General features: G+C 38.4%; 1 protein-coding gene across 1 annotated transcript in view; it reads right to left on the bottom strand.

The window, feature by feature from the left end:
- Positions 1 to 467: 467 nt before the first annotated feature.
- The window catches only part of LOC113947078 (granulocyte-macrophage colony-stimulating factor receptor subunit alpha-like), a 30,574-nt gene continuing 21,776 nt past the window's right edge, over positions 468 to 9,265 (bottom strand). Inside the window, exons 10-14 of the mRNA XM_027643311.1 lie at positions 6,084 to 6,122; positions 4,953 to 5,082; positions 3,672 to 3,768; positions 2,731 to 2,812; positions 468 to 1,213 (exon numbers count right to left, since the gene is read on the bottom strand). Coding sequence (XP_027499112.1) covers positions 1,139 to 1,213; positions 2,731 to 2,812; positions 3,672 to 3,768; positions 4,953 to 5,082; positions 6,084 to 6,122 — 423 coding nt within the window. The 3' untranslated portion in view covers positions 468 to 1,138. The remainder of the gene's footprint in view (positions 1,214 to 2,730; positions 2,813 to 3,671; positions 3,769 to 4,952; positions 5,083 to 6,083; positions 6,123 to 9,265) is intronic.

Here is a 9,265-nt window from a genome sequence, read left to right as displayed (position 1 = left end):
TCAGAAACTGTCCAGTTGTATTTCAAATATATTGAAGGATGGAGATTTCACAGCCTCTTCAGACACTTATTCCAGAGACCATCAAACTCTCATCTGTAAATCATTCTTTTTCCTTATATCAAATTCAGCTTTCTCTTGCTGCAACTTTTGACTGTTCCCTCTCATCCTCACACCGTGCAACTCCCAGATAAGCCTGTTATGTCTTCTCTACACACAGTGAAAGACAGTGTTAGACCCCTTAGCTCTCTGAAAAATTCCTGTTCCTTCAGACACCCATAATCACCCTGGTGCCCCACTGCTGAACTTACACAGCTTGTTACTGTCATTCATCTTCTAGAGGGGTGAAATCTAGTGCTAAATACTATGCATTGATCCTTGAGAAGCATCACTAGTGACCAGTCACTGCATTCAAAACAGCATGGGCTGTTTTCACAACACCTTGTCCTGACCCTGTGTCTTTGAATACCTCATGTTTGGCCCAAAAATAAAGCTCTCGAGTTGAACAAAAGAAAACAGAGATTAACTGAGTCATGCACTCAATATTAAAATAATAAGGTAGTAAAAAGCAAGTGAACAGTAAGAACATAAAGAGTTAAGTACCTACAGAAGTAGGTGGCTGAACTCTTAATTTGTAACACACTTAAGCTCTAGGAATAGTTAGGGTTTTAGACATATTCCTGGCCCTTGAGAATCCCACTGATTGCAGGTCACTACTCAGTGTCTCAGCTTGTATTCGCATTTTTCCATTTTGCCCATAATTTAAGAGCTCCCAGGAAACTTCAGGTATGAATTGGGCCATTTTTGACAGTAGAACAATGGCATTCAGGCACCAGAATTTTTTAAAATTGTATTCTTAATGCTTTTAATATGAGATAAACCAATTATTTTTCATATTCACAAAATGGAAGATATCCAATAAAGACAACTTACTCAAACAATTAAAGTTAGCCAAAATTAAAAGCAAATACAATGGCATTTAAAAAGGTTGCATGTGAAGTATCATTCTCTCATGGCTGCATCATTGTTTTCTACAAGAAAAATAAAGAAAGTGAAGAAAACCTATATATATTATTCCAGACTTTCTATAGGAATATACAGTTGTCTAAGAAATACAATTTTAGACTCTTCTTTTTCTTGGTTATCTTGCTATGTCAGCAACTACTATTATCTCTTCATTTGCAGGTGTTGTTGACTGAATTTTGCTCTCCATCAGCTGAAAGGAAAATAAAAACTTCCATCAGTTTTGTGCATATGTGTATTTATATATATGATTAGGTTAGCCTGTACAATTCTGAGAGTATTTCAACTGTTGTTGCATATTGCTGTAAAGTATTTCACATCTTTGTTTCTTAGGTGAAAAGCTCTCCTTAGCTGGTCATAACATTGAAATTTCAGCAACTTTGTAATGCTGACACATGGGTGTTTTGTGGGTCTGGAAGTGGGTGGGAGAACACGCTTTTCTATAATGAACCATGTAGATTATCGATCTCAAACAAATTCGCTCTCCTCAACAACCTGAAAGGAGTAGTGGAGCGGTGGTTGATCTTTTCTTCCAAGTAAAAAGTAACAAGAGATAGGACAAGAGCAAATGGCCATAAATTCTGGCAGGGCAGGTTTTCACCGGATATTAGGAAAAAATTCTTCACTGAAAGAGTTGCCAGGCATTGGAACAGGCTGTCCAAAGTATTGGTGGAGTGATCCTCCCTGGAGATATTTAAAAGACATGTAGATGTGGAATCTGGGGACATGGTTTAGTGGTGGGCTTGGCAATGTTGGGATAACAGTTGGACTTGATGATCTTAAAGGTCTTTTCCAATCTAAATGATTCTATGAATTAAGGATTTATTAAATTAACTAGTTAATTTAGCTAAATTAACTAATTAAAATGGATAAAATTCACTAAGATGTGAAAGTAGATAGGTACCCATGGCCTGAAGTTTAGCTAATCGAACAGAGCATAACATGATAAAATAGTGGACAAAAACAAGGTGCAAATGAACAGTTGGTCAGTGTGCTGGTGTGGTCAAATGCTGTGTATGACCACCACAGTCTACTGTTTCCTTATGAAACCCTATTTTGTACTGTTTTCTTCGTTACCTTGCTTTCTATCCTGCATGTGTAACTTGCTAGTGTTAAGTAAGAGAGATTCAAGGTGACGGCTGGTGACCTGGAGGCTGAACACAGGGCTCAGACACAGGGACTGGATGTGAGGAACTTGCAAATGTATGGTGCTTGTAAATGAAGAGAGTGAGAGTGCATGCTCATCTCACTGGCAAACTTCAGCCTTGCTCAGCTGGAGAGTAGCAGGAGGACTGTGACGTCTGGGCCCCTATTTATGAGACTGCTCGTGACGTTGACGTGATGTTGGTAGAGCCTCCTGTGCTGGTCTTTGTGGCTGGCTGCATCACTCTGCTCTATCGTGTCATTGTACATGTTTGTGCCTTGTGTTGGGAAAACACACAGCTCTTCCTGCTGCCTGAATCTACCAGTGGAAACGTCAGTCTCTGCACCTGTGAGACTGGAATGGGAGAAACCTCATGGTTCTGGAAGAGCACAACATTTAACTTCCCTTAACAAACTTGCCTGCTGATTTTCTCTTGTACTTCTTCAGAATATGGCAAAAAGAAAAGTTATACTCTGTAATAAGTCCCTTACAATTTAAAAATTCATCCAGTAGAATTTTGTATGTATTTCACACATTAAATATAAAAATAGAAAGAGAGAACATACCTCTGGATTTGTATCAGGCAGTCCAAAAAAAGCAGGTTTTGGCCCTGGGATTTGTGGAAATGCTGCTTTCCAACAGCCAGTCCTGGAAATCAAATAGTATTGAATACAAAAGTGAAATAACCATAATATGACAAAACCATTGCACCCTTTAACTTTAGCGAGTTCTTATCTTCCTCTTCTGTTTTAGAAATGAACTGAAAAATATACATAATCTCAGCAGAGAATGAACACATATCAAGAATACTCTAATAATTTGGACAGTAAAAGATTCATTCTTGGTTAAAGATCTGCTAGTAGTTAATTTCTTCTTTGAAAATGAAAAAGAATTTGTCCCACTATTTAAGTCACTACAAACAGCGAAAAGTGGGTGTAAAAATTTTAACAAGTTGGGAAAGCAGTATCTTCTCTGAATTACTGTATATTTCTATGCAGAGTCCATCATACCACAGAATATCCTTTTTTCTTCACTTAAGTAGTTTATTTCAAGAGACAGTCTGCTTAGCTTATGTGCTTTCAGACACATTGAGTGTGCGATGACAATTCTAGTAAACAGTGCGAAATCTTTCCTGGTAAGTAAAATCAACCTGTGTTTGCAACAAATTCATTAGTTCAAGAAATCAAAAAACCTATGGTATAAGCAGTCTGCATCGCAAATATTCAGAGCAGATATAATGTTAATATAAATAATTGCATACAATTGCTCTCCTTGCCACATTGACAAAATATGCCCTGGGAAAAGTTGTGTGGATCATCTAGGGAGAGACTGGGTATTACCATCATAGCACTTGTACTACGATTACTCATTTGAATCAATTTCTATTACAGTGGGAATGAAAACTAGTTTACATATACTACAGAGACATCTCTACCTTATTTGTTTAAGAACTTCAGATGTTCCACACGCCCATATAAAATAAAATAAATCCATACATTAAGTTTACCTTTTGAAGAACAAAATTGCAATGATTGCCACTAATGGTGTTACAAATGCTACAACAAGTAAAATCCACACTGAAGAAGAAATAATTTCCTCATTTCCTGAAGGAGAAACAGTCATAAATTGTTATTATTAATAAAGAGGAATAAATCATAGAATCACAGAATAGTTTGGATTGGAAGTGACCTTTAGAGATCATCTAGTTCCAACCTCCCTGCCATGAGCAGGGACACCTTTCAGTATAACAAGTAACTTAGAGCCCCACCCTGTCCTTGACCACTTCCACAGCTTCTCTGGGCAACCTTCTCCAGTGCCTCATCACCCTCATAGTGAAGAATTTCTTCCTAATATATAACCTAAATCTACTCTCTTTCGGTTTGAAACCCCTCCCCCTTGAGCTATTGTTACATGTCTTTGCACAAAGTCCCTCTCCAGCTTTCTTGTAGGCCCTTTAGGTACTGGAAGGCTGCAATAAGGTCTCCCTGGAGCCTTCTGTTTTCCAGGCTGAACAACCAGAACTCTCTCAGACTGTAAAAGATGCTCCAGCCCTCTGATCCTTCTTGTGACCATCCTCAACTTGTGACTCACTTCAACAAGTTCACATACTTTTTATACTGAGGCCGCCAGAGCTGGATGCAGCACTCCAGATGGGGTCTCATGAGAGCAGAGTAGAGGGGCAGAATCCCCTCCCCTGACCTGCTGGCCACATTGCTTTTGATGTAGCCCAGGATATGATTGGCTTTTTGGGTTGCAAGTGCACATTGCTGGCTCACATCCGGCTTTTCATCCACCAGCATCCCAAAGTCCTTCTCAGCAGGGCTGCTGTCAATTCCTCCATCCCCCAGTCTGTATTGATACCAGGGGTTGCCCCAACCCAGGTGCAGTACGTTATACTTGGTCTTGTTGAATTTCTTGTTAAACATGTACTGTGGTGACTTATTGGTGAATATCAGTCTGAAAGGTTTGGCTTGGTATAAAAATGAACTCTGTAATTTAACATATAGCAAAAATGCCTGCTGGGAGGGATTAACATTGAGCCTGTTTGTCTATCCTCTGCAGTAAGCAGGTATGCATTTCACCTCCCTGTAAATTTTTTATATGATTTCCTATGTTAGAATGTTAAGAGATCTGTTAAGTCTCTTCCTACTCCTCTCTGTAGTGTAGATTGAAGCAAAATGTTAGCCAATCCTTTCTATATCTGTGTGTCTGCAGGTGCACAGCAATGTGTGAGGTAGACAGGATATCACCGGCGGAAGAGTAGCCCAGGACACGGATTTGTTCTTACCAAACTCAAGAGCTGCACTCCATTCCCCCCAGGCTGGGTTCACAAGGCAGGCACTGCCAGCTGTTCTCATTTTCAAGAGATATTTCTTTCTTGTGTTGGATCTTGGAAATGTGTGACTATTTCCCCCTTCCTAAAAACAAAGCAAAACTGAGTTGCTTTTCTTTGTTCCATGCCTAGGTATTGAAAATATGCACTTGTCATTTACCAGTGAAACTCTTAAGAGACTATGAAAGCATTGTATGTTAAAGTAGTCTGCTGTTCCAGAGCAAAAAATAAATGTATTCATGTTTATTATCTATATATGTATGCAACTGTTTATCTCAAAAACAACCTGACACTCACTAAACTTTTTACATTTAGAACCTTTTTATCTTTTACACTGTAAAAGTATATCCTGTAGTTTCTTATGATATAGTTTGATTTATTTATAATTTCCCTGAGCACAAAGACAGAGGCAGAAAAACATCTTGAACTGTGTTCTTTCAATACTACCATTCATGCTACCATTGAGTGATTTGAGGAATAAGCTGTCTGCATTGTACCTCACCTACCTTGGTCTTTGCATTATGACTTTTCAGGAAAAAGCATAACTTTCCTGCCAAACCTGTAAGTAAGTAGAAGACTGCAATACTTAGTGTTACTACAATTTACTGAAACACTCTTGCTCTTGGAGGCTCTCAGCATAGAGGTGGGATGTTAAAGCTGCACTGATTAGCAGGAGGTTCAACATACTTGCAGACACCCTCCCCCAAAGGGCTTTTGTGGTTTATGCTTTTCATAAACAAAATGAAATTCTTAGGAGCTGTTTTCTGTTTTCTCCTCTGTGATGTGTAACTTCAAATTCTGTTCCAAATATTTGAGAGGGAGAGTAGACAAAATAATGTAAAATAGAAGTTTTTTTTGAAAATACTTACAGAAAAACAATAAAGTTCTGCCCTTGAATGTGTAACAAATTATGTATATCATGATGATTTAGCAGTTTGACACATTCATGAAATCTATAAATAAGGATCCCATAAAGCATAGGGCACTGAACACATACTGATTTAAAGGCATTTGCATACTATTTACTTTTCACAGTTGACTATGAAACAAATATGTATTACCAATTAATAGAATAAGCAGACTCACTTGTTTAAAAGCATATTTGGGCTTTCCTTCAGGATTATCCTGTAAATTTAGAAAAAAAAGAAAAACATTATCATTGCTTATTGTGTGTTTTGATAATAAGTAATTTTATCTACTGTCCAGTTTTTCTGCATTCTCTTTCTTGTCTACTTGACAATTTGTTCAGAAGAACTAATAATTTATCCAACATTTAGAATCTAATATCTAACTGATCTACAATGCAAAGTTTATATAGTAACTAATTCTGCTATGAAAAAATATTTGTTTTCCATGCCATTGCAGTTGAGATACAAATCTTGTTTCAGATTGGTGATTAAACTCAAACACAAGCAAATCAGACCTGAATGAAAACTGTAACCTTATTCTTACACACACCAGGAAAAAAGAAGATAAAATCTGTGAAATAAACTTTTAAGTTTGCATCTAATTTTTTAATTATACAATAAATGTCACTATATGTAATTGCAAATACTATGTAAATATTGTTTTCTTTTCTTTTGGATAAAAATATTTGGGAACTGACATGGATTCACAGCTATTTTAGGCTGCCCTCCAACTACATTTTTGACAAGTAGAATAGAATATGCTCATTTTTTCTGAATAGCCATAATAACTAGCATGTAATGTGGTGACCACACACAACAAATGACTGCAGACTATATAATCTCCATTAGACTACCAGAGTTGTGTATTTTTGTAATTATTTTTTAATACTCCATTTTAAAACAAAACTAAATTTATCCAGACTTGTTTTATGAAATAATTGCATGCATGCTCATGTGGCATCTGAACATGAGATCTTTCATCCTGGAGATGAGAAAGCTCCAGGGAGACCTTACAGTGCCTTCCAGTACTTAAAGGGTCCCTCAGGAAGGCTGGAGAAGACTTTTCGCAAGGTATGTAGTGATAGCACATGGAGGTTTGGCCTTAAGCTGAAGGACCGTAGGTTTAGATTAGATATTAGGAAGCAACTATTTACTGTGAGGGTGGCGAGGCACTGGAACAGGTTGCCAAAAGAAGTTGTGGATGCCCCATTCCTGGAAGTTTTCAAGGCCAGGCTGCATGGAGCTCTGAGCAACCTGGTCTAGTGGAAGGTTTGGAATTAGATGATATTTAATGTCCCTTCCAACCTAAACTATTTTAAGATTTTATAAGGCAAGCTGCTGTCCATGACAGCTTACTACAATTAAAAAAATAGAGAAAATGTGTATGATAGTTAAAAAGAACTCCTACAGGGAATGATGCCACTGATCAACAGACCTGACCTGATGGAGGTCTGTTGCTTACCAGGGGCCAGGATCCAGGATGCTGCACAAGGACAGTCAGACTTGTCTGGCTGTTGAACCTCTTGCTACTCTTCTGTGTGGACACCAATGATAGGCCTAGGGGTAATCTGAAAGGTTTCAAGGGTGATCGTAGATCACTGGGGGGATGGTGAAGAGCAGAAAGTCCAGATGGTGTCTCCTCAGTTCTTCCAGTGAGATGAAAAGGCTTGAGCAGAATTGCAGTTATCCAGCAAGTCAACACCTGGCTGAGTAACTGGTGTTATAAGCAGGGTTTTGTCTTCTACAACCTTGGGACTCTTTTTGAGAAACAGGGGCTACTGAGCAGGCATGGGATACATCTCACCAAGGGGGGTGATAGTGTCCTTGAAAACAGGCTTGGTAACCTGGTCCTTCTGCTGTGTATAAAGGAGTGCCTTGTATGCATAGAGCTCTGTCTTGAATGATGAACCAGTAAGATAGCTTGTGAGTAGGCAACAGAGCACAGACCAGCACAGATGTTAATGTAGTAGGTGCTTGTTCCAGATCTCCTGATTGAGAAAAGGAAGCAGATTGGACCCTCTTCAGGTAGCTTGAGAAAAGTACAGCCATAGGCCTTGGTACTCAAGGGAAAGCATTGCAACTGGCAGAGGTCAGTTTTATCCTGCCACTTGGACCAAACATACAGCCACGTGGTTTTTTTTGAACACTTCCAGGCACGGTGAGTCCATCACTTCTTTGCTCAAATGCCTGACCACCCTTTCAGTGAAGAAATTTTCCTAATATCCAGTCTAAACCTCCTCTAGTGCAACTTGAGGCCATTTCCTCTTGTCCTATTACTTGTTCCTTGGGAGAAAAGATCAACCCCGCTACAACATCTTTACAGGCAGGTGTAGAAGGCATTAAAGTCTTCCTCCTGAGCCTCCTTTTCTCCAGGCTAAACAACCCCAGTTCCCTCAGCTGCTCCTCATAAGACTTGTGATTCAGGCTCTTAACCAGCTTCATTGCCCTACTCTGGACACACTTGAATGGTCCATTTCGGTGTGCAGAAAATCAATCAAGTGTGCCAGGTGAGCATTGCAGGACATGAAGCTTGAGTTTGAGCTCAGAGAAAAAAAAGGAATTATACAAAAGGTAGAAGAATGGATTTGGGAGGAATACAATGATATCATCCGCGTATATAGAAATAGAGTCAAGAAAGAAAAAGCTCAACTGGAGTTAAGGGTAGTGAGGAAGGTGAACACAAGAAAGTTTTTTATGAGTTCATTGGCAATAAGAAAGGTTAAGAAGAAAGCAGGCCTGTTGCTTACAGAGTTGGGTGAAACTAGTTACAAAGGACACGGGGGAGGTATTTGGTTCCTTTTTAGCTCAGTTCACTGGTGAGGTTTGCATTTGGGTTTCCCAGATATCCTGATCTATAAAGACTTTAAAAAAACCCCATACCTGAAGAAGAAACATTTTTTCAGACATGAAAAAATACGATTGAAATTATATGACTCATGGAGTTATCTTTTTTTTGTGTGTGTGTTTGCTCCCAATGCAAATAACTTCAATTGTGAAAAATAAAGTTTAAAGGCCGACTGTAGTACAACATTTGTTTGTCACAGTGTATTGGTAAAGAAATACAAGTTTAGACTAGTCAGTGGTAAAGCAATAAATTTTGCAGAAGAATTTTTTATAGATAAATCCTCCAAAGACATGATTATAGCTGCACCTTATAGTCTCAAGGGAGCCTATGCTGCTCAATTGCTGGAGTAATTGTTGGACCTTGACATAATTAATAAAGTGAAAACTGCTACTTACTATTAAAAAAAGCTCAGAAGTTCAGACAAGGTGTGAAATTCAATACTCTTTATAAAATGAATATAAGTAATATTAAAAAGATGTTAAAAAGTGTGTATTGCTTTTTTGCAATTGACTTTT

The sequence above is a fragment of the Corapipo altera genome, unplaced genomic scaffold (genome assembly GCF_003945725.1).
Source record: "Corapipo altera isolate COAL_440 unplaced genomic scaffold, ASM394572v1 0, whole genome shotgun sequence".
Classification (NCBI taxonomy): Eukaryota; Metazoa; Chordata; class Aves; order Passeriformes; family Pipridae; genus Corapipo; species Corapipo altera.
This window is presented reverse-complemented; position numbering and strand designations above follow the sequence as displayed.